The sequence below is a fragment of the Syngnathus scovelli genome, chromosome 16 (assembly GCF_024217435.2).
Source record: "Syngnathus scovelli strain Florida chromosome 16, RoL_Ssco_1.2, whole genome shotgun sequence".
NCBI classification, from domain to species: domain Eukaryota; kingdom Metazoa; phylum Chordata; class Actinopteri; order Syngnathiformes; family Syngnathidae; genus Syngnathus; species Syngnathus scovelli.
In genome coordinates this window covers 667933-695085 of record NC_090862.1, presented here as the reverse complement: position 1 = coordinate 695085, position 27153 = coordinate 667933, and the positions used below count along the sequence as shown (strand labels likewise).

General features: G+C 49.2%; 1 protein-coding gene across 3 annotated transcripts in view; it reads right to left on the bottom strand.

The window, feature by feature from the left end:
- The window catches only part of asic2 (acid-sensing (proton-gated) ion channel 2), a 61978-nt gene that overhangs the window by 26811 nt on the left and 8014 nt on the right, over window positions 1-27153 (bottom strand). For 2 of the 3 annotated variants that reach the window (XR_007486768.2, XM_049745129.2), the window contains exon 1: window positions 2151-3553. The exons of the other annotated variant lie outside the window; for it this stretch is intronic. Coding sequence is in view for 1 of the 2 variants with exons in the window: in XM_049745129.2 (XP_049601086.1) it covers window positions 2151-2792 (642 nt within the window). In the remaining variant the exon portion in view is untranslated. Of the gene's footprint in view, window positions 1-2150; window positions 3554-27153 lie in introns of those variants that run through there. 3 annotated transcript variants of the gene reach the window in all.

The window sequence follows — 27153 nt, the reverse complement described above, 5'->3', positions numbered from 1 at the left end:
GGACGCCGGGGCGATTAGCCATGGACATTTGTCCTGCTTGGCCGCCGGCGCTTTCCGTTCCCTGGCTGTCAGCAGGAGGACGACGAACGCGCGGGAACACCGTGACCCCGTTTGACAATAATGAAGGCGCATCATCAGAGGCCCGCACCTGATTTTGGCCGAGCTGCCGTTTTGTCAACAACTAGCCACTGAAGCATTCACATCGAGTCAAAAGGTTTGGAAATTCAGAGTGAAATCAGTGGCAAGTTTTGGGCGCTTAAGTAAAACTCCAAACTGCATCCAATGTGATGCTCGCTCGTGTGGGCGTTTGCTGCCCTGAAGGCCTAAAAGGGAAGAAACATTAGCGTGGTGGGCGCTGCGATATATTGGAAACAGGCAGCGTGGTTTTTTTGCCGTCGGTCGGTCGGTCGGTCGGTCAACCAAGGAGCATTCGCCAAAAATGTTGCTTGAGAGCGACAAAAATGAACAATGCTATTTGTCATTACGCCGCCGCCGCCGCAGCAGCGTGTCAGTCGTGTTGAAGGGGGCTGGCTACCTGGCCGCCATTAGCCACCGTTCTTTTCAATCACAACAGCCAAAATGCCGGAGTGGGAAATTGGATCGCGGGAAGGGCAAAAAGGTTAACGAGATGGTGGCCAGCCACCAGAGCCCGCCCGGCGTGGCTTTAGCCTGAACTGGATCCATCTCGCACTTGGTGGCAGGCAGAAAAAGGTCAGCCCGCGGTGAACACCGGGGTGCATCCTTCATGACTGCGCGCGTGTGCACTACCAACTCGACAGGCGCCATTCCGACCCACAGACAAGTGAGTGGATAGCCAGCCCGGCAGCTTACCTTTGTCAAAAGCTGAACTCTGACCGCCCTCAATTGCGGCGGCGGCGGCGATACCCGACACCATCCGTGGGCGGAGCCATCCAGTAGCGGTGCTACTTGGCACTAACGGCGGCTTTACAATGGAAACATCAGGCTGAAAGAACGAGAAATGTCAAGCACGCCACTCCCCGCAGAGTGAGTCGTGAAGGAAAAAAACACCTTGAGTGCATGGAGATAGCCAACAATAGTGGCTGGCCTCAGGGCGGAGGAAAAAAACCTTTCATTCTACGCCAGTTGCCAAGCGGGATCACGTATCACGCTGTTTAATTGCTGGAGTTGCAGGTGGGAGCGCTTTCTCCGTTGGTCTCCCGGGCTTTTTTAGCCCCTTCAAATCACAACTTCTCAGGCGACATAACCACATTGTTCACTTTCAATTAGGCCAGTTGGATTCGTCGACGTCCTCCATGATGACGTGCACGCACGACCTCATTTTCAACACAACTTTATCAAAGCTAACTCGGCATTCACGTGTCGAGCTGAAAGCTAATGGAAGGGAGTTATTGAAGCCCTTTCAGCGCCAGGCGGGCGGGCGGGCGGACTGATGCATCTCGTGGGCTTTTGGGCTGTCACCAATACAACAACAATGCGAGGAGGAGGAGAGAGCCAAAATAAGCGTAGTAACGCCCACACAGGCTCCAACTTTTTGTTTTCCCTTTGAAACCACGCTGGCTCTTGGAAGTGAAAAGATGGCACATTTATTTCTGTTGAAGCTTGAAATGATCCATCCAGCACAGGTTGCAAGCCTCTTCCAGCAAGTGAGGCTGTAACGATTGGCTCTAACGGGCTGTCACAACGCCATTGATTTGCACGTGCTTTTAAGGACTCGGATCATTACAAGAGGCCTCACCGTTTTAGTGATCCCCAACAGCTCGGAAAGGGCCAAATTTGGATTTTTGGAAAAGCAACCTGGCCCCTTTTAAAACATGCCAAATCAAAGACAGCCTAGCTCAGCCTGTTCCACGCTATTCATCAAAGGCTTCTATGGGCCGCGCGTAATTGCAATAATGGCTCGCCGTAAAAAAGAAACGATAATGACCCAAGCCGTGGAAGGCTTTTGTCCAAGCCGATCAACTCGGTCGGCGAGTCGAGCCTCAAACCTAAATGACGCTCCGTGACAAAGCAGCGGAAGCTTTCCCAGCCAGCCAGCCAGCCAGCCAGCCAGCCAGCGAGCCAGCCAGCGAGTTCATCTACAGACTTGGACTCGGTCGAGCACGTGAGCCACCACGGTGGGCGACTCGGCCTCGGGACCCAACGAACGGTGCCGCGCGTGGTCGACTTACAGACGAGAAGTTGTGAGCCCCGCAAGGTTCCCCTCTGTACTTGCAGGACAGCAGCATGTCGTCCAACTGGTGGCTCAGCCGGTCCATGAACTCCAAGTTGGTGCCTTCAAAGTTGCGCGGCGGCAGGAAGAGCCTGAAGTCGGACAGCTTGCCGAACCAGCCCACGCGGTCCTCCTGCAGCAGGTCCAGCACCAGGGGCCGGACGGTGCGGTTGGCCAGCAGCAGGCCCAGCCAGTGTCCGGCAAAGTACAAGTCGCTCTTGGTGAGCTTGTAGAGGCGGATGGGGTTGTTGTTGCAGATGGTGACCACGGGGAAGGCCAGCTCCTTGGCCCACTCCGTGTGGACCCGGGTGTAGGTGGGGAAGGACATCCAGTGCAGCAGCCGGTTGGAGGACCAGGACAGCAGCAGGCCCAGGGAAGCGCACAGCGCCAGGAGCCACAAGACCCTTCGGCCCAGCGAGCCGCCGGGGACGCACACTTGCCTCAGGCCGTGGAGGCGCGTCCGTGACAGCAGAGCAAAAGCGTGCGCCCGGCTTGACGGGTGAAGGCGCCCCTCTCGCGCCATGACCGCCGCCCACAGGGCTCCTACCACCGCGGGAACGGCGTCATTTCCCAGCCCGGCTTGCGGGGCTGCCGCCCACATGGAGCTCCAGGGTCAAGGCTAAATCCACAGCCGGACCATCACCCTTCCGGCTGCGGCTCGCAAGGACGCCGGCCGCCGAGGTGCCCCCGCGCAGGTTCGCTCGGCCGACTTGTTGGTCCCTTCCGGCGCTGTCGGCTCAGCGGGAAGACATTGACGAGTGTCTGCTGCTGCTGCTGCTGCTGCTGCGGCGGCGGCTTCGGCTTGTGTGACACAGCGAGCAAGAGGGGATGCCAGAGGAGGGAGGGAGGGAGGGAGGACGGAATACAAACCAGCGAGCGGTGGGGGGAGGAGGGTGACAAACGTGAGATGAGAAGCTAATGAAATCAATGAGAGCAGAGCAGAGCGGCTCCGTCGTACCGTTTGCCGGCTTTTGGCGGCATTACGGTCAGCCAGCGTCTGCGCTCTCACTTGTTTGACTTCCACGTGCTGCCTGGCTGGCTGGCTGGCTGGCTGGCTGGAAGGTCTGGAGCGCAAGGCTACAGAATGGCTATAGACGGGGAAGCAAGCAACCACAACAACACGGACGACTTTGTCCTCGTGAAGCCGCCGCCGCTCGCTCGCTCGCTCTCGCTTGCTCGCTCGCTCGCTCTCGCTTGCTCGCTCACTCGCTCGCCTGCCTGCCTTCTAAAAATACTCCAATGCATCAACTCTGTGCTCCTCCTCCTCTTTTGCCACTTTCCATGGCTTGCCTTGACTCCCGCGTGTCTTCCTCCCTCCGCTTTGGCTCGTCTTCTGCTTCCCGCAGCACAAGCCGCGAGCGAGCGAGCGAGCGACCACCCCCCTTCCTCACCCCCCCCCCCGTCGCTGCGCTAAGATGCCCCTTCATCCCCTTTCTCCCCTGCCTCCATCCTCATTTGTTTGCCGCCGCAACAAAACATGACAGTATGCGAGGATGGCAATGCGTTCAAAAGAAAAAGAAGGAAAGAAACACAACATTTTGGAGATCAGAAGGTCATCTCATATGAATACATAGAAATAAAAGTAAGTGTATTCAAATGATGAGGAGCTGACTTGGTTGAAGCCAGCAGAGGGCTCTGTGTGGCTAACATCTGAGGCCATCTTTCTTTTCTTTTCTTTTCTTTTCTTTTCTTTTCTTTTCTTTTATTTTCTTTTCTTTTCTTTGACGCACAAAGACCTCCAAAAATCTTCCTTTAAACATGTGCCATGCCATAAATGTTGGTCGCTGCCTGGTTGCCTGCCTGCCTGCAGCAATTGGAAGAAACTAAAGGAATATTTTCAAACAGTTGCGGCTTCTTTTTCGCTCCTTTTCTTATCAAAATGCTGAATAAACAGAAAAGCCCGTTTTCATTTGCGCACATCAAATATTTCACCGTAGGCCCTTTTGGACCCGAGCGAGCGAGCGAGCGACTGCGTGCTGGTGTTGCCGACTCATTTTTCTTTTTCGACAGCGCTGCTCGCTATTCTAAAGGTGACGGCGCCCCACCCAGGGAGAAAGACAAAGAAAATGTACAATGGTTGATTATGACCTCGCTAAAGAGCACAAGGTGAAGACATTTCTTTTTTTTTTTAACAATAAAAAAAACGTCCATCCAGGAAGGAAGGAAGGAAGGAAGGAAGGAAGGAAGGAAGGAAGGAAGGAAGGAAGGAAGGAAGGAAGGAAGGAAGGAAGGAAGGAAGGAAGGAAGGAAGGAAGGAAGGAAGGAAGGAAGGAAGGAAGGAAGGGGGCGTGTAAAAGGTCATCATATAACATCAAGTTTCCGTTTGAATGATGGCGCTGACATTTCTCCAAGATGGTTGCCTCGCCTCGCCTCGCCCACATCAATTCTGCTTAAAAGGAGGACATGGCGTGGAGTGGCGTGGCGTGGCGTCGCATGTCATGTTTCTGCCTGTCGCACGCATTAAGTGTATTTTTCATCTTTTGGATGAGGAATGATACCGCATGACTATATAAGGTATTGTATGCTTCAAGCTAATTGCCGGCACACGGTAGAAGCTCTCATCCAAAGGCAGCTATGGTAACGTTCCATTCATTTTCATTTGGGGAAGTGGAGCCTCTCCCGCCTGCTCCATTGCGCGCCACAGAAACAAACAAGCTTTCGCACGGATGCTGAGGTGGGAAAACTCAAAGGCCGCATTCCATTTTTACAACTGATAGATGGGCCAGAACTCTCTTTTTCCCTCCCTCCCTCCCTCCAGTGACGGGTCTTGAAATGTTCCATTGACTTTTTGTGTTCCCCAGTACGAGGCCAAGTCTTAAAGTCGGGAGCGTGTCCCGGGTAAGGTCCCAGCTCTGCCACCTCCGCGTTAGCTTTGTTGTGCTTTTAATTAAATGTCATTGTTCCCTGACAATGGATTGGCGCTCCGTCACGCAGTAATCTCTCACTGGGACAGGCGGCTCAGCGGAAGCCTTTGAAGGCTCGTCAGAAGGTCCAGCCGCCTTGAAGATGCAACGCGGCGCCGATGAACAAACGGACGCGAGAACGGATGAACGTCGGTGGCAATTTCACACAAGGCTGCACCGGGCCCGGGCTGACGCGCACGCGTGAATACATGATGTTCATCTCCGCACTTTCAAGACTTGATTATGCACAAGGTTCATTTCAATCCAGTGAAAGAGTCACTATGGCTGAATGGACTTCATGAAAAAGGTGTTTTGGTAAGGTACCTGAAAGAAAGTTTGATCTTCAATCAAGCCAACAAGTTGATTTATCTTTGAAAGCGACACTTCAATCTTCCTACAACATGAACCGTCACACAAGCGTCAAGAAACGTTCATGGCAATTCACTGGTGGGAGAAGCTCTTTCACTTCCATTGCACGGAGCTAAGCGAGCTAATGAGCCCGACGGGCGTGCCCCCATGGGTTCCCCAGTCGGAGTGGCACTTTTCCGCCTTTTGAGTCAACAACTGAGGGCCAGCCGTTCGCCACTATTACAACAAGCACTCTGGCTGTGATCACCGTGACAATGTAACAATAAAAGCAAACACTAGAAAAATGTGGTAGCGCAGTGGCGGCTAGAAAAGAGCAAACGTAACATGGCTAACTTCATGCTCCATTTTGCGCAACAGCCCAGACTTTTTGTTGCATCCTATACAAGCAACATCATTTTTTGTTTCTCATTTTCCAGGGGGGGGGAGGCTTTGCTCAGAACGGCTGGCTGGCTGGCTGGCCGGCTGGCTGGCTGGCTGGCCGGCTGGCTGGCTGGCCGGCTGGCTGGCTGCCTGGCTGCCTGGCTGGCCGGCTTTCTGCTCACATATATCCATTCCATCCAATTCCATGGTGATTGGTGCAAGGAAAATATTTTCAAACTTTCCACTTGCCAAGGAAATATTAAAAGAAAAAAAAGATCTCAATGAGACATGCCCTTGCAAAGACCTCGAAAAACATTTTCACTCTTACACTGCTCTTTAATTATCAGAGTCAAAGCCAAAAGATGCTATTTGTTATTCAGCATCACGCACGCACGCACACACGCACACGCTCGAGCGCACAGTTTGTTTGCAAGCAAGAAGTCAGTGAAAGGTGACGGGCGGATGATTAAAAAAGAAATAAATAATAAATCATCACATAGCGAACAAATCCCCTCCCTGGCTCCCTGGCTCAATCGCGCCAGACTACAAAGTCTCACGTGACATCCGTAAATCTGGTGAGACTTCTCAAAATGTCAAGACGACTTGAAATTCCCGAAGCTAAAGCACGCAAGGCTTCCTCAAATCTCATCGTCAAATCACGCCCGACTTGCTCAGATCTTTTTGGACTTGAGGTAAATCAGGATTAGACACCCACCATGTCAAATCTCATGAGACTCCAATCTCAGACTTTCTCAACATGATGCTGATACTCGCTCCAGTCATGTGAGACTCTGGCGAGTTGTACTGAATCACGCAAGACTTCCTCAAATCTCATAAGACTAAAAATAGAAAGAAAGGCAGCGGACATTTGCTATGTTGGTTGAAGAAAGCACGCACGCCACATTTGCTCACATCTGGCGAGAAGGCGGCAGGAAGAGCGAGAGAATAAGATGATGACCGCTGACCTGACAGAATATGAGGGGGGGCGGCAAACACCCCCGCCTGCCCACGTGCTGCGCCCTCATTAAAACCAGCCGTCAGTGCGGCTCTCTAACGCCGGCTGCGGTTGTGGAAAATGATTTGTCTTCAATCTGCCTCGGACGCCATAATTATTTTCGAGCAGAAGAATCAATTAAAAGTGATCAGCCGGCCGTGGCGGAACATTTGCGTACGAGGTTTGCATTGGGGGAAGAAGAAGAAGAAGGAAAAAAAATCAAATCAAATCAATAAAGGGGAAGAAGCCAAAACAAAAGGATTCAGTCAAATGTCACGGCTGCCAGGAAGGAAGGAAGGAAGGAAGGAAGGAAGGAAGGAAGGAAGGAAGGAAGGAAGGAAGGAAGGAAGGAAGGAAGGAAGGAAGGAAGGAAGGAAGGAAGGAAGGAAGAAAGAAAGAAAGAAAGAAAGAAAGAAAGAAAGAAAGAAAGAAAGAAAGAAAGAAAGAAAGAAAGAAAGAAAGAAAGAAAGAAAGAAAGAAAGAAAGAAAGAAAGAAACTGCTAGCAAGAAGAATCAACACTTAATGAAATGTCATTTAAAATTTGCATTGCATTAGATCATCATCAATTGTGAACACAAAACATTCGTATTCATTTATCTTCAGCAAAAGTGTACAAATATTACCCCCCCCCAAAAAAAAAAATCAAATACACGAGAAGACTTCTTTTCCAATTTGACTAGGTTAATGCTCAGAGTGGTACATTCTTATTGCTCCACCCATTTCCACAAAACGAGGTCTTTCAGTGCCATTGAATGGTGCGCTGCCAGGACGTGACAAGTGGTCGTTATTACCACTTCAAAGAAAACACAAATTGACTTATCAAACATTTCTATATCAAGCTTCCCTTGCCGAAGAACAGTCGCCAAAAAAAAAAGCCCTCGGTTCTCCAGAACGGCGCCTGTGCGTGAAATATTCATGAAGCAGATTGAGAGATAGAGTAAAGAATAAGGAGAACCGCCCGCCGCCTGTCCATTTGAGGGGGGGAATTCTCTCATCATTCCGTCATCACTTCTCGGCTTTCCCGGCAGTGACTGAAATCTCGATTTTTTTTTTCTTTTTCTAGAAATGTCTGCTCTCCTTCTCAGTCTAACAGAGCCCACATTTTAGGGAGGCTTTCTCATGCTATTCAATGAGAAGCCGGCTTCAAATTTCAGTGCCTGTAAAACAGATTTACAACTAATGTCATTAAGGCCATGCTGAAAGGGTTCTTCATCACTCCCACCTGGGTGGAGGAGGCGCATGCCGACTCCGAGGAAGGGAAAAGAAAGAATAGAAAGAAAAAAATAATAGTCAAGAAGCGACAGCGTGTCAGCCCACACGCACACACACACACGCACACACACACACGCACACACACACACACACACACACCTTGAAAGCTTCATGTCATTATCCGTGCGCAGGCAGTAATGAGCACATCGCGGTTGCTCAACAGCAGCTTGTGCAAGGTAAATAATTGCAAACTTTGCATGACTTTTCTCGCTGTGCTCCGAGCCAGCCGAGCCTTTAACAATGTCAAGCATCTGCAAGGACGCTGCGCCGTGCGTGACACCACCAGGACTACTCGCTCGCTCGCTCGCTGGCGTGTCAACTTATTCAAAGGTGGCCTAATATTAGATAGGGCGGCCCTGAACATGCGCAAAATGATGCACCTGAAGAATTGATGCCTACAAATGTACACATTTAGCACACGTTAAATATGGTGTACAGCTCGTGTTACAGTCGTGCGCAAGCCTCTGTCGTCCAACAATAAGAGTTAAGTTAATAAGAGGACCTTCCGACCCGTGCTGGTGTTTTTGGCAGAGTGGGCGGATTTACAACAAGCCAAGCGCCTCAATGGAAACAATGGCAACAGATGATGTGCACTCACAAACCACAAAGTCGTTGGCACTCGCAATTGCGATCGTGAGAGAGGCAGGCGGGCCGGCGGGCATTTTGCGAGCGCCGGCGTGAGATGAGTGGCCAAGCGTGAGCTCTTTCGCTCTCTTTCTCTCTCTCTCTCTCTCTCATGATGTTGCCGTGATCTGAGCTGTGGAACAAAATGCTGCTCGTTTTGCCCATTAAGGCCACTCAAAAATTCCACGCTTCATCTTTTGTTGTTACTAAAGAGGGAGGGAGGGAGGGAGGGAGGGAGGCGAGAGAGGGGGAAAAAAAACCCCCAAAAGAGTCCACCTATGTGCATGTCTTCATGTAGGTCCACAGGTGAATGATGACTCATCATCAATTCAACATACATCCCTGGTGATCTCAGCTTTTTCCCGCAGGCAATGCATAGCTAATCTCAGAGGCTTCCTTCCTTCCTTCCTTCCTTCCTTCCTTCCTTCCTTCCTTCCTTCCTTCCTTCCTTCCTTCCTTCCTTCCTTCCTTCCTTCCTTCATTTAAGAGGCCCTTTGTCCAAGCTAACGGCAAACCTAGCGCGTGCTTTCATGACTGGCAAGAACACGTCATAAGAAATAACACCTGGGGCATGAAAGAACAACAACAACAACAACAACAACAGCAACAAGGTGTCAGCTGAATAATCAAATCCTATTCCCTCACCTAACGCCGGCGAGCTCACTTTACTCTTACGAGCGCTCAAAAGCCAAAATACAATATGGATCATACCGTGTATATGTTTCGCCGCCATCGTACGACGACTTTATCGATGAGGCGCAACGCAACAACATTAAATATTGACGCTACGGTGAGGCTAGACCGACATCAAATATTGATATTTCCTCCGCTCAGCAATTTCACAGCGGTCATATAAAAATTTGGTGGTCATGGAACATTGCATACCTACCTACATACATTGGTGCACAATTAAACAGCGTTATGTTGCTCTGAAAAAGCACGCTTGGCCTCCCCCCCCCCCCCATGTAATGTTGCGCATTTGTGTGGAAATGGCAGCTACAAGGCAGACCAAATGTCAATTTTTTCCTTCGCCTTTGGAACTACGAACGGAGCTGTGAAAAAGTGAGTGAGCGAGAGCGAGAAAGAGAGAGATGTCTGCTGGTGCGCTGGCTGTGAAGTTTAGCACCTGACACTCACTTAGTGTTTTCCCATCTCGCCCTTGTGTGTGAAATGCACCAACGTGGAACGGAGCGTGGTCACGAAGGCAACGCGGCCGCCCTTTCCCATCACGCCAACGACTGCTCTTACCGACCGACGTGCAAGACAGAAAGAAATGTATGGCAACGCTTTCCATACATTACGCGCCGTGGCTCCTGCCTCGTCGTACTGCTGCTGACATTCCATATTTCCGTTTTATTCTCTTTGGCAGACTTGCCTCTTTGATGACATAATCATGTGCCGATGTCGCTCACAGGGGGGGGGGGTGAGGTGGAGTGAGGGTGAGCAGATTTGACACTGATGCAGCTTGACGGCTCCTCCGAAATGTTGTTAGTCATTGTGAGCTATTTTCAGTGGGGGTTTTTTTCGGGGGGGGCTGTGAAGCGTGAAGGCTTGGAGACTGATGACTGTGTGCTGAAAGAAGGAAGACCTTTCCATTAGCTGTCCACTTTCGGCGTCTGCCGAGCATCACGGCAAGAATATTACTCTTGTTATTATGGTGATTGTCCAGGCAGCAGACTCCATTTTGGATGTTCAGGAAACTCAAGTCAAAGACTTTCCGTTACCTTCATTTCTGTATGAAGTTGGCTTAAAAACAAACTGAGTAAGGAAAAAAAAAAAAAAAGATTATTATTAATTATCAGCACACAACTATGTCTCAAATCGACTACCAGCATCTTTATCCGTCGATTATTAACACCTCTCGGAAGGACTATTGCCGTAAACTTGTTTTATTTCCAAGCCTTGGAAAAAAGTTTCAAAAGTGCTATTTTCTTCATCAACAAGATCATTAAGTGGGTTCAAACAGCCTTTGTCTGTTCTCCCTCCTAACTTGTTTGCACGCACACAAACGCACGCACGCACGCACGCACGCGCGCGCTTCACTCTACACAATGACACCTAAAAGCTTTCCGTGGTGTTTTGTCACGAGCCACGACAGGCGAGCGTGCAAAGCAAAGAGGCTTAAAAGCGTCGCTAATGACAGCTTCTCTCTCTCTCTCTCTCTCTCTCTCTCTTTCTCTCTCTGCAGGGCCTTGGCGCACGCACGCACGCACGCACGCACGCACGCACGCACGCACACGAGCCAGTTTTGTAGCGTTTATCGCCATTTGTCGTCAGAGGCCCGGTGTACAAATTTCCCACACGTCTTTGTTTACGACATTCCGAGTTGCACTTTTGTCACATCTCCGAGTGGCAATGAGTTGGCTTTGCTGGGCTCGCTGGCTGGCTGGCTGGCTGCTGGCTGGCTGGCTGATTTCTAATTTTTCGTATCTTTATATTATAAAGTATATATTTTGAATGTTTTTTTTTTTCAATAAACAAAAACAGCATGGTAGTGATTTGATCAGAAATAATAAAGCAGAGTGAAATACAATAAATAGCCTTTCTAAAGTAGTATCATCATTTTGGTGCATACTGTCATGTCGCTGCGTCTCTTTAAGGGACAACAATGGCCAGAGTGTGACTGGCCTTCTTCTCATTTGGCCTGCTGTTTGTTTGGGGAAGTGGCAGCAGCAGCAGCGGCGGCGGCAGCGCAAAGTGCGTCGGTGACAGCGGCAGTAAATTTGTTGACTTTGTGGATCTTTGTCACTGTGTTGTGATGTATGGAGACTGCAGTTTTTTTTGGGTTGTGCTTGCATTTCTTACATTTGATCTGCATTTACTGCTCTCCATTCCGCGTGGATGCCATCTATGTATCTGTCTATGCTCCATACACACGCACGCACGCACGCACGCACACACTATTTGACGAATTCACGGAACAACCACTACTCAATGTATTTGCATATCTAATTTCAAAATAATCAACACAACAACGCTTTTCTTCCTTGGCCAATAAGAAATATGTTTTGTTGGTCAAATAAATAAGCAAATAAAAAGCAATTGCAGTCATGTGGCTCAGCAAGAGCAAAACGGATTCCCAGCAGGTGGGAATCCGTTTGACGGGAACACTCCCCGGGGATGCGTCAAAGGAACGAGCCCGGAGCGTGGGGGCGCTGTGCTTACAAATTCATATTGACACATTAGTGGGCGGGCGGGCGACCGACCGGCTGCAAGAACTTCTTGCTCAAGGGCGACCGACTCCGAGACGGACGGGCTTTGACGGCTCTTTCGCTTCTCTGTCAGCTTTACGGCTTGACAAGATCAAGTGAGGGTGCTTTTATTCCAGACTAAAAGCTGGAGGTGGCTCAAACATGACAATATTGAGCAAACTGAGCTGCAGGGCTGCAGGGCTGGGGGTGGTGGGGTGGGGGGGGGGGGCGTCACCTCAGCTGCTATGTAAGCTAGCAACAACAACAACTCTTGTTGAGATGACCGGGAGGTGATGGGAGGCAAACACCGCTTGGATGGATAGATAAATAAATGAGAGCGCAGTGTGCATGCACGCTGACACCAGCGGGAGCGCGCTGGTAGAACAAGCTCGGGCCCTCGCCGAGACTCCAAATATTGCCGGCGCTTGAGCAGCCAACCTGACGTTTTCAAATGGGCCAATTGGTGTTGGAGGAATGGTAGCTAGAGCGCAGCGCAAGGAAAGCTGGGCTGAGGTAGACCTCCTCCAATCTGATCAGTCACATCTTCAAAGACACAGCGGCGCTCCAAAGTATTTGTTCCCCTTCCCTCATGCGGCGGCGGCGGCGGCGCCAGCAACCCCCGCGGCAAATCTCAGTCTATGCTCGACACCACGCCTCAAAGCCAGATGAGGATTTAAGTTTGGAAGTGACAGAGTGGGAGAAGAGAAGGAGGCAAAAAAAATAGAAAGGGGGTCATAGCGGGAGAATGTGCCGGATGGCTGCACTTGTAATGTGCATCACTTCATTAGCCACGTGATGCCTTCTGAAAGCAGAACACTCTCGGAGGTCCTCGCTCACGGCTGCCGCCCAGCACCATGCGTGTCTATCAGTAGTAGAGCCACACACACACAAAGAAAAAAGAAAAGACTCACGCAGTCATGGTTGCAAAGACACAGGAAGTCTGGCATTTTGTCGCCAGGCTTGAGGCAGACATTTGAAGGTCATTTTTGTCAAAACGGCAAATGTGCTTACGCTTTGAAGATGTGCCACACTTGACTAGAGGTTGAAAGTACACGTCCGACTCATTACCGCCACCTAGCGTCAGAAACAGACGCTGGTGTTACGTGATCTGTCATGCACAAAATGTCCAAAGACACCATGCACGCCATTTCAGGAAGCCTAGCAGAACAGCAGTCTGCGTGTGTGCATTTTTATGTTCCACCGAATGAAGAAAAAAGAGAGAGATGTGCTTTGCTTCCCGGCTGCCGGCTGCCAATCATCATTGTTTGATATGCCTTGAGTTTTGCATCAATGAAATGTTTGCCTATTGCAATGTCGCAATGTCATTGTCTACAAAAAGATAGCAACTTTCTTTACCATTTCAATTTTGTCTTCACTTGTGAGCACGCTAACATCAGAGGCCTCACTCTTGACTATACTACGACATCTGGTGGAGATTTGAGGAAGCGCAACAGCCTGCTGCCGGTAGCGCCCCCTCCCTCCCTCCCTCCCTCCGTGACAGTGACGCTAATGAGCGTGCAGTGGATACATACAGTACATACGCGGCGGCTTCAAAAGGAGATGAGCAGAGAAAATAAATAGGAATTGAATAGGACACTATTGTGCAGGCTTTTGCAATGCCTGCCGCAGTAAAACCCAAAGGCCACCTGGGGGCGCTGTGCCACTTGAGTAAGCGGCGCAACACAGCTCTTGGAGAAACACAAGTTCATCTCTGCTAATTGGCTCCCAATTCACCAATTCACGCTTTGGGCATCCACAGCCAACACGTATGTTTTGGCTTCTCATAGTGTTCCGGTCGATGCCCCCAAAATGATGGACACTCCAAACAAAAGTCTCCCACAAATGCAACAGGTTGAAGAGCGCTTCCCTAAAAGCAGCCAGCCAGCCAGCCAGCCAGCCAGCCGGCCGGCCGGCCAGCCAGGTGAGGGAAAGGCACAAGACGGCAAACGGGAGGAAAAGATATTTGACATTTGACTTGCATAAAACAAAACACTGCACGGGGAAATGGGCTTTCAGAATGAAAAGGCATGCATAAAAGCATCTGACGCAGATTAAGGCAGCTTTTGTTCTTCACTCGCCGTCGTCTTTAATATTCCAAAAGCAGACACGATCAAAAAGCGATTAACAACAAATAAGAATTCCGTCGGCGGCGGTGTGGCGGCGAATGATTCCAAACGTGATTTGCCTCTTTTTCTCTTTTGAATTGCCTGTGCACCTTAATGGGAAACATCCATCACGCCTGCGCAGGCGTGAAGCAGCCGCTGAGCTGAGTCAATAACCTCAGCGAATCTCAACCTCAAAGAGCCGAGCCGAGCCGAGCCGACACGACACACAACAGTGTGCAATACAAATGTTGATCTTTGTTAAAACCATCTACAAAAATGACTCGCGACACTCGTGGGTGGGGATATTTCCAAACCGTTCATTCATTTGTAATGCGCAAGGAGCGATCCGATTTTGTTGGCATTAATCGGGACGGCGTTTCATCTCAAAGTGGATGAAATTGTTTCAGGATCAAAGAGGACAGGGTGCAAAACGCGAGAGCTCCGTCCGTCTCGATAAATGATGAAGCCTGCCGGCTTTGTCCACCGTTTGCCGATTGGCGCTCCATGCTGCTTACGGACGGAAGAGATTTGCTCTGCGTCGACCCACTTTCCGCCTTGACCTTTTGGCGACGCGGCTAAACTTAGGAAAGGGCAGATCAGATGTACTGCTCGAGCGTCACGGCGGCTTCTTTCTGTCTCGCCGGATGCTCGTCTCAGCATCCAACGCATCTCTCTCTCTGTCTCGTGTCACCGATTGCGTCTCCCCCGCCGACAGATCCCATTTGGGCAGGATGTCGGAAGTTCACCCTCGGTGACGGAGACGTGCCAAATTGGCATTCCTGAATGAACTTTTAGAAAGTTTCCAGAGGGCGGGCGCTGAGGGAAATCAGCCCAAACTGGCTGTTCGCTTTCAGGAATGGCCTACGGTGTCAACGTCTCCGTGTTGGTTGAAGGGACAGCGGTGTGCTGCCTTGCAAAGCGCCACATTGACGTCCGCACGTGATTGGAGAGCCGAGTAAGTCTTAATCTGCCCCCCCCCCCCCGGTTGCTGCTTCTACTACTATGCCGCCAGTGCCGCCCCAAGACAGCCAAAAGACAGAATTGAGCTTCTCACATGGCATGGCAGTGCAGTGCAAGGCAAGGCAAGGCAAGGCAAGGCAGCGCTGCTAAGTAATGGATCACTGAGCGCTGCGCTGTTGGGACTGCAGCGCCGCCGCACATTGCACTCAAAATGCAATTGAGAGGAGGATGAGGAGGAGGAGGAGGAGGAGGAGGAGGAGGAGGAGGAGGAGCGGCAGAACGGGGCAAGAGGGAGGGCAGCTTGTTTGCTAGACGGAGGCAAAATGAAGGCGGTGAGGAATTTGGTTGTCAAGCAGTGGACGTGACACATTTTTAGTCAGGAGCAACTGGACAGCCAGCACTCAACTGGGATTGCTAATGGGAAAGAAAGATTTATTGTACTTGGTGTTTAGCATTTGTTTACAAGCTACGGCTGCAGCTTGAAAATCGACATCAGATAATGACTTTCTCAATTCTTTTGGTGTGTGTGTGTGTGTGTGTGTGTGTGTGTGTGTGTGTGTGTGTGTGTGTGTGTGTGTGCAGCTTAATCATTTAATACTTGGCACCATAAAAAGGTCATTTAAGAGCAGTTGTACGAAGCGGAATCCAGCCGTACATGGCAAAATGACTCTAGTACTTCTTTTGATCACGTTAGTGGGGATGATCCATCCATCCATCCATCCATCCATCCATCCATCCATCCATCCATCCATCCATCCATCCATCCATCCATCCATCCATCCATCCATCCATCCATCCATCCATCCATCCATCCATCCATCCATCCATCCACCCAACCCATCCACCCAACCCATCCATCCATCCATCCATCCATCCATCCATCCATCCATCCATCCATCCATCCATCCATCCATCCATCCATCCATCCCCCAGCACCCCTGACGGAAGCACAATGTGGCTGCTTTCCTCTGTTATTACTGTAATGGCCAACATTCATACATTTTACATGACACAGCACGCTGAAAGCCTCAGTGGGCTGGCTGGCTGGCTGGCTGGCTGGCTGGCTGGCTGGAGATGCAAGCAAGTAAGTGCGGCAAAATGATAGCCAAACAATGCGCCCACAGACTGGACCGAATGCTTTTCACTCATCGGGGCTTTTGGGTGGGTTGGTCGGTGCACCTGCGTGGCCTTTTGAAACTTTGCAATGGTTTCATGCAGATTCCTCCGAAGGAATTTGGAGCGGCAATCGGAAGGAGGACGCTGCTAAATGGCTAAAAAGTCGTGGAATGTGACCAGAGCAAAATGAGACCGTCACTTGGAAGATTGTCTTGGAGAGCCACTTGTCAAAGAGTGGGACTTGAATTTTGTACGAACGCTCCAAAGTACCCATCTGACCGCTGCTGTCATAAGCGCTCCGTCCACCTTGCTTTCCCAAGTGGCCGCCTGGCTGGCGCAATATCTCCTTCTTGGAAGCGCCAAGCGCTCCTCAGCGGTCCTCCCGTGTCGGCCGCCCTGCTGGATCATATTAATGTCACGCACATTGAGGGCGACAGGCCGGCTGGCTGCGCGGGGGGGGGGGACGGAGCTAGCGGAGCGCGGCACAGGTTTGATGAAGAACCTGCCCACGTACCTTTCCTCCAGGGAGTTCAACTGTCATTGCCAAGCTGTGACTTGGTGGATTTTAAGGCTGCCATCCCCATCAATCATCCAAAAATGTCAAAAAGGGGAAAGGTAGCATTTGACAGCTTTTTTCCGGCCACAATATAGGAACACTGTAAGTGACTTTCAGCATCAAGAGGACGTGATGCTTTCCCATGTCTTCTGCCCTTCCCTCGCAAAAAAATGATCGTGACGCCTTTGGAGTGGAACTGTCACCAGGCGCCGAATCCAAAGCAAAATTCAAGACAACGGGAGGTAGCAGTCAGCGTCCACTTACAGTCAGATGAAATAACAAGGGTCAGACTTAAGCCACCGATTTTCAGACACGGAACTTGATGAGACGTGAACGACGTGCCAATTTACTGAGAGCAAGCCGCTCATAGTGGCCAGTCTATGCGCCCCACGTCCTCAGCTGACAACAACAACAAGCCTCTGAGGTGACTTCTTCCCAGAGAAAATAAGAGGAGGAGGTTGGAAAAAATGCCAGAACCAAAAAGCCAAGTGAAGAGAACGCAAAGTGGGAGTGTTTTACTCCAAAAGGGGTGGGGGGGGGGGGGGGGGGGCATTTCCAGCAAAATTAGCATGGAAATGACCATCAGTGCAGAAAAGAACAGACGCAAAGCATCCAAACCATTATTACCATGATGGCTTGACTGCACCTCGGAGACAATTTGAGTTTTGAGATGACAACCCACTCACGAGAGAGCGAGCAAGGACATTTTCAAAAACAGATTTTTCCATGCATTTGCTCAGAGTAGGTGAAGACGCCATCATCCATTTTGCGGGTCAAACAATGGGCCCAAAGAGGTCAGTTTGCGCAAAAGGGGCACCGTCATTTTGCAGGCTCGCTCGCTCGCTCGCTCGATCGGGGCTTGTGTTTACAGCGCCAGCTCGACTAACTTGAGCGCCAGCGTCAACGTGGCCTTTTGGACCAAAACAAATCATCATCCGCCCGCCCCCACAGTCTGTCTGGCTGGCTCAAAGAAGAAAAGCTGAGCTCCTGCAAATGCATCCAGTGCCCTCCCTCCCTCCCTCCCTCCCTCTTTAATGTCATTTCACAGCCTGCCTATGTGTGAAAGCATCCAAAGTATGATAAGAGAATGGCTGCTCAAAAATGGTCCAGCGTCTAAAGACAGAGCAGGAGATTAAGATAAAGCTCCTGAATCAAAACATACTTTTATGGGCAGTTATCTGCCATCTGTCCAGGTGGCTGCTTGATCAGATGCAGGATTTAGGTGTTTGTGATTTTATCGCCGTCATAAAGTTGGCTTTAATCGTCTCATGCGCGCCCACGGCCACAAAAAGAAAAACAGCAAAAGCGGAAGCCGGGTTGAACAGGAGGGCAGCGATATGCGTACGCCGTTACGTGCTTGGTATTTTTTTTAACCATGTCAAAAGCTACGCTCAAGCTCACAAGCAATTCAGACAAAACCATTTCGTACCGCCCAACGCTTAGAAATAACACAAAGGCCGGCCGGGGAGGTCAGGTATTCAACTTTGCAGTCCTTCAGATATTCTTTTCAAATCTCCCTACGACAGCTACCTCGCTCGCACACGGGACAGCAAAAACCGGCAGAAGCTCAGCTCAGCTCAGCTCAGCTCAGCTAGCGCCCGCAGGGAACAAAATAGTGACTCGCTCAGCTGCGCTTGTTGACGAGAAGGTTCCGAGCCTGCTCTGGCCTGATAGCAAAAGAGGGAAGCACGCTCAGGTGCGGATCGATGACACGGCGCGCCAACAACACGAGGCGGCGGCGGCGGCGGCGGCGGCTTTGCCCCTCTGAGCGTGGAGCTCTTTAGCGTGGTCGACACGGCGTGTCATGGTGTCGCCACCGAGCCTGTCGGCCCAAACTGACAATGTCAAGCATTCCTCTTGAAAACGACACAAAAAGCAGCAGACATGATGGGTCCAGACAAACCATCAGAGGGAGGTAGAGCTGTTTAAAAAAAAAAAAAGGAAAAAAAAACAATCTATGTATTTGCTTGTATTAGAGCGTCTGTGGTTTGATAAAAGGAGTGTGTGCTGGTTGGCGCACTGCCGCCACCCGCCCCACTGCCGCCGCCCGCCCCACTGCCGCCGCCCACCCCACTGCCGCCGCCCGCCCCACTGCCGCCTGCCGCTGTGTAAAAAAATAAGTGCCATTCCATTCAAAGGGGCCAATGCATGGATTGCCTTTTATTTCCCTTTTGGCCACTGAAAGAGAAAGAAGAGCTTCCCTTCAACTTAGTGCAACTTCCAAGGCTCCACAAACTCAGAAAGCTATCGGTGCTGCTTTGAGACCGAGCGACTATTCATTCCCATTCAAATAGTTCTTGTTGCATGTTTGTTTTCTTCCGCAGCTCATTTGTCTTTTTTTTTTTTTTTTACTTCAACTCACGCTGGGCAAAAACGGGGAGTCGCTAAGCAACTTGGCGACACAAATACTCCCTGCGGTGTGCCCCCGTTTCACAAACACCCCATGCGTCAGTCAACACCTTTTTCAGCATCACTTCATTTGAAGAGGGGGGGAGGGAGGGAGGGAGGGAGTACACGGAGAAGCATCTGACTTTCCTGCTTGTCGACATGTCACATTTGCCTCTGGCTATTTTGGGTCAATCCCGCCTCTCGTCTCCAACCTCTGACATCGTCGAAAAATGACCTTCTAGATGTACACGGAACGATCAACGGAAGGAAGGCAGGCGGGCAGGCAGGCAGGCAGGCAGGCAGGCAGGCAGCAAATTGGATGGGTTATGCAGCCTAAAAAAAAGCCAAGATGATCAAAGACATGAAAGTGGCAAACGATGAGTCATTACAGAATGCCAAAAAAGTGAAAAATGAGGCAATACGTTCTGCTGCTGCTGCTGCTGCCGCCGCCGCCGCCGCCGTTTTTACGTTTTATGCAAATGCTTGGGGTGATTTTCTCCGTCAGTCCTTCTTGGCAGTAAGGAGCAGCAATCATGCCTGTATATCTTCGTCACGGGCAGGCAGCAGTGTGTAATGAGAACGAGCCAAGCGGGCAGAGGGACGGCAAAACTTGCAGGGGTTTTTGCTCCGCATTCATCTGTCACATTTAACGAGAGCCTCGTCCTTATCGGATTTGGCCGACTGCAACGAGCGCCAAGGCAATAATTACACGGGAGAGCTGAATTTGATTGGTTTCATTCAAATACGGAACACAGAATCCTGTCAAGGTAGTATGCGAGTCTGCTAGGACGTCAAAGATGAAAACTTCGCTCCCTCCCTCCCTCCCGTGCTGGCTAGACACCTTGAGCAGGACAGGAGACTCACAAAGCATTTCATTTCATTTCACTTCATTTCGTTTCATGACACGCAAGCGACGACACAGGTGGAGGAAAATTCCCATGTGGACTTTGTCTCCCTTCTTCCACACAACGGGGGGACGCTTTTACAAAAGGGCTCGTAAGGGAACACTCAAAGCATTAAAGCACATTTACACCCGAGCCAGCAATGTCGCAGGCAGCGCGCGCCCATTTTGTATTCCCTTTGCTGCTTTTTTACATTTCCGAGGCCAGCTCAAACGACAGAAAATTGATTCGAGATTCTTTGTCATCATATTCTGCGACAGTGGCGCTTAGACGCGGCAACAAGAAGGAAAAAAACAAAACAGAGCATTTTCTGTCAAAGTGGCTGCGCACGGAGAAAACATTGATCGACACTCATTGAATCTTGAAGCTTCATCTTTTTGAGGTCATATAATCACGGCCGATTTCGCTTCCCTCGTTTTGTGAGGGTGCCGTTTAAATAGAACGGCCATACGGGAAAAAAAAGACGGAAATTGCGCCCTTTTATTACCGCTCGGCGCTATAAAAAAAGAACGACCTGATGATTCATTGCTTGGGCTGAAAATGTTTTCCTCTGCCGAATGAAGACGCTTTTCGCAAACAAGCGAGAGGCTCCCTCCGCAACCATGGCATGGAAATCATGGAGACCACAGCGTCAAAGATGGGAGGAGGATGAAGATAAAGTGAGAGCAAGAGCCCCCCAAAAAAAAAGATGGCCTCCCGGGAGACTTGATTTACACCTCGCTAAAAAGATGGCGCGGAAGGAATACCTTGCCGAATGCTTCCATTACAGCCAGAGGCTGACGTTCGGCGCAAAGCCGCGCTGCGCTCGGAAAAAGTCCAACTAAAGCAAAAGCTGTGAACGTTCTTCACGCTAGTTTTCTTCGGCGCATGTAAGCTAGCTCAGTCAGCTAATGGTCCGTGTCCTCTGTCCATCTGTGTTTAGTCGCGCCGGGGGGTGCGGAACTTTCCTCTCCAGGCACAAAAAGCGCGGCGGGCGCCGATGCCGTATAAATCTGCGAGGCAGTGAAAGTCGGCTGCGCGGTGGAGGCCATAAAACAAGGATGGAGGTAGCGCTAGAGGCCGGCCGTGCCGTGCCGTGCCGGGCTAAATAAAAGATGAAGGCGGCGGCGGCGGGTACACGGAGGAACAGCGGGAACAAAAGCAGCACAGGTGTCAAAGATAAGAGCACAAGGAGTCGTTTGTTTCATTGCCACACGTGTTCTCTTGCCTGGGAAGCACTTTGCACGCCCTTCCCGCCTTTACTAAACGCGCAGCATAGTCAACTTTGAACCTCTGCCAAAGTGTGCTCCTTGGATTTTTTGGGGGAATAAGTCACAGTGTCCTAACCCTGGCGAGATATTTTTCGGTTTTTTTGTTGTCATTATAAACTACTGCTGCTGCTGCTGCTCTTGGAGAAGTTGCATTCAGGCCTTGTACTATAGAAGAAGAAAAAAAATTGCAGCACACCGTACGCTATTTAATATTCGAGTAGTTGCCCCGGACAATTCTGCAGCCGACTCCCATTCTCAACTGTACGTATGCATGATTTATTCAGGAGTAGTTTGCCATTCACGTGTATACATACAGATCGACACGGACGCTCGCTTTATTATTCATGTACGGCCGCAACAGAACTCTGCTGACGAGTCTGCCTGCCGCCGCTGCTGCTGCTCACTTGACATAAATATCAGAGAATCTATCAATGAGGTTTTCCTTCGTTGCTGTCGTTCTGTTGAGTCCAATTGCCAGACGTAAACACGTACATAGATATTGCCGCTCATTCTCTTGTCAAGGCCGACTAATTAGGATGCGGCGAGTGCGCCTGAAAGAAAGCGGAGCGAAAACAACTATGATCAAAACCCTCGGTGGGCGGGCGGGCGGTTTGGGAGGAACGGCGGGCCGTGCGTGCGTCAGCCAGCCAGCCAGCCAGCCAGCCAGCCAGCCAGCCAGCCAGCCAGCCAGCCAGCCAGCCAGCCAGCCACCCAGCCAGCCCGCCAGCCCGCCAGCCATCCAGCCAGAGCCTGCCCGCCCGCCCGCCCGCCTGCCAGCCAGCCAGCCAGCCAGCCAGCCACCCAGCCGCCTTTAATATTTCCAGCAGCCAGTTTGTAAGCGTCACTCATGGTCTGGTTCCGATTTTTCTTTTCTTTTTGTCGCTCTCCTCTTTGTGCCGGTCGTCACGGCAGCGCTTGTTGAATTATTGATGCGCCGTTGAGCCTTGCGAGATTTCTCTCATCGCTTGTTGCGCTGAACTCGGAGCCCATTGTACGCGGCGGCGGCGGCAGCCAACGGGTATCGCTTGCCAACTTGTCGTTCGACAAACCCTGCGAGAGGTCACGTCGGCCAACGAGGAAAATCGGCGGGTGTTCCGACGTTAAGGCCGTGTCAGACGCTGTCGGAAATCCTGTCTGCTCAGGCGGGCGGCCTGGCGGGGATGCGTCTATTGTCACGTTAGCGTTAGCATTGTACAATTCCAAATGTCAGAAGACATGTTTTAGGACTACACTTCAAAAACGTCGGATTACATTATTAACATACATTTGTATCCAGCGGCGGTAATTTTCATTCATTCTTACTTTTTGCAAAGATGCTGAAGGCAATGGCAGGCTTGAAAGAGACCTGGAAACCACGACGGAGCACCAGGGAGCGCTTACTCCCGAAAGCAAAAAGCGCAGATTAATTCATCGGCCCACACGTCCAAAATGAGTTTTCGGCACTTGAGTGTTTTGAGGGCCTTATTAAATGTGTTGAAATATTCATTCTATCTTATCAAAAGTTGGCCGAAACCTTACGCCTACTTTTGAGCCCTGGCATCTCCTGCTGTGAGCATTTGACAGTGACGGTTTCCAAACACGTGGGTTGTCGTTCGCTACCTCGCCTCAGCTTGGCATCTTGTATTTGTTATTTCCCCCCCTGTTAATCTGATGATTTTTTTTTGTAATTAATGACTGTCAATTACGACGAGGAAGCAATTCAAATGATCCGCTCTGCCGGTTTAAAAGGCTTTTCACGCGGAGACAATACCAAAGTATGGGGACAGAGGAGCTAACGGTCGTCTGCGGTAACGTCACTCAGCGGGCACGAGTAATTGATTTGCGCTCAATCTAACGTAATAGATGGATTACGCCTAGATAGATAGATAGATAGATAGATAGATAGATAGATAGATAGATAGATAGATAGATAGATAGATAGATAGATAGATAGATAGATAGATAGATAGATAGATAGATAGATAGATAGATAGATAGATAGATAGATAGATAGATAGATAGATAGATAGATAGATAGATAGATAGATAGATAGATAGATAGATAGATAGATAGATAGATAGATAGATAGATAGATAGATAGATAGATAGATAGATAGATAGATAGATAGATAGATAGATAGATAGATAGATAGATAGATAGATAGATAGATAGATAGATAGATAGATAGATAGATAGATAGATAGATAGATAGATAGATAGATAGATAGATAGATAGATAGATAGATAGATAGATAGATAGATAGATAGATAGATAGATAGATAGATAGATAGATAGATAGATAGATAGATAGATAGATAGATAGATAGATAGATAGATAGATAGATAGATAGATAGATAGATAGATAGATAGATAGATAGATAGATAGATAGATAGATAGATAGATAGATAGATAGATAGATAGATAGATAGATAGATAGATAGATAGATAGATAGATAGATAGATAGATAGATAGATAGATAGATAGATAGATAGATAGATAGATAGATAGATAGATAGATAGATAGATAGATAGATAGATAGATAGATAGATAGATAGATAGATAGATAGATAGATAGATAGATAGATAGATAGATAGATAGATAGATAGATAGATAGATAGATAGATAGATAGATAGATAGATAGATAGATAGATAGATAGATAGATAGATAGATAGATAGATAGATAGATAGATAGATAGATAGATAGATAGATAGATAGATAGATAGATAGATAGATAGATAGATAGATAGATAGATAGATAGATAGATAGATAGATAGATAGATAGATAGATAGATAGATAGATAGATAGATAGATAGATAGATAGATAGATAGATAGATAGATAGATAGATAGATAGATAGATAGATAGATAGATAGATAGATAGATAGATAGATAGATAGATAGATAGATAGATAGATAGATAGATAGATAGATAGATAGATAGATAGATAGATAGATAGATAGATAGATAGATAGATAGATAGATAGATAGATAGATAGATAGATAGATAGATAGATAGATAGATAGATAGATAGATAGATAGATAGATAGATAGATAGATAGATAGATAGATAGATAGATAGATAGATAGATAGATAGATAGATAGATAGATAGATAGATAGATAGATAGATAGATAGATAGATAGATAGATAGATAGATAGATAGATAGATAGATAGATAGATAGATAGATAGATAGATAGATAGATAGATAGATAGATAGATAGATAGATAGATAGATAGATAGATAGATAGATAGATAGATAGAGGCAACTGATCACTTGTGAGCGCCAGCATCTTGCAGTCATCTCATCCACTCACTTCTCCTCAGCTGGCTGCACTGCGACTCCTCACTCTGGTTTCATTTCACGTCTGGACTCTGATTTGAAGCCACATGCTGCTTCACCGTGGTGCAGTGGAATAAAAAGAAATGGAATAGAAGAGGCCTCCGGGCATCACAAACAATTGCTGGAATGTATACAAACTGTGTTGATCTATGGTGCAGCATGGAGGACCCATGAATCCTCAGACAACGTAACTAAGGCTGAAGCTGAGTCACCATCACGCTTATAAATAAGAGATCTAAATGAGTAGCCAGCAGGCGGCAACATGAATAATGAATGTTTTTCTTTAGGTCCTAGCGGGGGGGGGGGGGGAGCAATACGGTCTTTCCGACAAACCAAACACCGGCACAAATAGGAGGACAGAGACTCAATAAGACTCGTTTGCTGGATGGAGATGATGGATGACATTCTGGCTCTTGGTCTCAAACAATATAGGCAGACTTTTGTGGCTCTACTCTGACAAGTCTATTCAATTTCAAGCTATTAAAAGTCAGTACTTTAGATACGATGTTGGTTCCGCGTTGGCATTAGGAGTCCAACATGGCTGCCACAACTACTTGAAATGGACCCGCGCAGACGAGCCTGATTGCTTTGCTCGGCGACTCGTTAACTCAGGTGGCAGCGCATGCCGCAAGCGAGGTGCATTGCCGCCGCCGCCGCCTTGGGGAGCGCCCGGTGAATAATGGATGCGCTCTAAGCAGTCCGAGAGTGACACGCCGGCTCGCCGAGTGGATGTGCCGGGCCGGGGAGGCTTGAGAGACGACGCACTTGTCATTTTGGCTGCGTCACCACTCCATAAGAGGGAGGCGAACGTCGGTGAGGTCGGATTAAAAGCCTCCCAAACGGCCAAAGTTGCTCTTGCCAGACGACCTTCCACAACACGGATTGATTACCAATCGACAGCGGGAGATGCAGCCTTGGCTTGCCTTAATGAAGGCGCTTTGGGCTTTAGAGAAAGAAAGAAAGAAAGAAAGAAAGAAAGAAAGAAAGAAAGAAAGAAAGAAAGAAAGAAAGAAAGAAAGAAAGAAAGAAAGAAAGAAAGAAAGAAAGAAAGAAAGAAAGAAATGTGGAAAATAAACAGGCGGGCGGGCGGGCGGCGCTGATCGGGATAGACACGTCTATTCCATTTCGGGGGCTGACTTGTCAAAAAGGCCTCGGGGACGTTGGCCACGCGGCATCGGTCAATGCAAAACTTCAAGACGCCGGGCGGCGAGCAAAGCAAGCCTGCCAAAGTGTCCGAGCCTGCGCAGTCGTAATCAGACGATTGCGGCTAACTGCTGCAATCAAAGATCCTTCCGCTTGACTGTACTGACAAGCGAGTCCGTAAAGTGGCCAATGGACAGTGGTGTTATTCATCGTGCGTGCAGCGTCTTTTTATATCCTTGCCTCATCTTTTGAGAATGATGCCATCAGACGCGAGCAGGCCAGCCGAGGAGGTGGCGCGCTGTCGACCACGTAGGTAGCACAATGCACCCTGCCTGCCTGCCTGCCTGCGTGCGTGCGTGCGTGCTTCTTCTGAAAGCTAACGCGTGATGTCATCACACCTCACCAGACACGCCAGACACCAAATTACAACAATTTGGGGGTTTTGTCACTTCCATTTGATCATTTGCCAACTCAAGACTGGTGAGAAGGAATATTATCATGGATTTGGTTTCCAGGGGTAGCTGAATTTAGCAAGGTTTCAACCGCACACTGGGTGCTGCGGCTGCTATTTTAATAGCATCTATGAAGAGTGGAGCTGGCGAATAACGCAGCCACGGTGACGCCGGGCGTCACCCTCACCCGGGCCGGGCACAAACACGGAGGCGGCCGGCCATACGCAAAAGCCAGGCGCCACCGTAAAACAAAGAGATATAAAAGCAAATGGGACGTGGCTATGGCTAATTACTGCGCTAAGATGCGGGGTCGCGGCCGCAAACGCCGGCCTGCGATGTATCGGCTAATTAGCGAGCCGTTATGGAGTCGCGTTGCGCCATCAGACACTGCATCTGCCTCCTCCATCTTGGGCTAATTGGACACATCGGGGGATCCGTTAACTTAGGATGGCTAAGTGTGTGTGTGTTCGGGGAGGGGGGGGGGCACCAGCAGGGCTCAGAATGATGTTTAGAACGGAATACAAGGTGGCCAATTGAATGGATGGGTTCCAACGGATGGTTCTACAAGTGCTAAATGTTGAACCTCAACACGCATAGTCCCAGTTAATTGGGCGTGATCATTTCATTAAACCTCATTGCACTTGACAGCCAATAATTTGCTCTAACTACAGTATAATAATGGTGAAAAAAAGAATGGTATCAATGGACTCAGCGTGACAAACTAAGTTGGAAGGAGTGGCTTGAACCTCGCCTCGCCTCCCTCACATTGCGCAAGCAGCTTCTTCCTCTGTTGGTAAACGCAACATCTGGCTACGACAGCCACTGCAGCCATGAAGGATCGCAGGGTGTTTATCTAGGTCACTTGTCAAAAATAGCCCGCCTCCCCCAAAGCCATCTTCCGGGAAAAGATGGCCGACAATGGCCAAACGCGGAATTCCGCCAAAGCTGCCTTTTTGTTGTCTTTCTTTTCAACAAAAAAAAAAAATAAAAAAGAGAGAGAGAGATTAAGCGAGTGCATGGAAATTAGCACGGCAAAAGC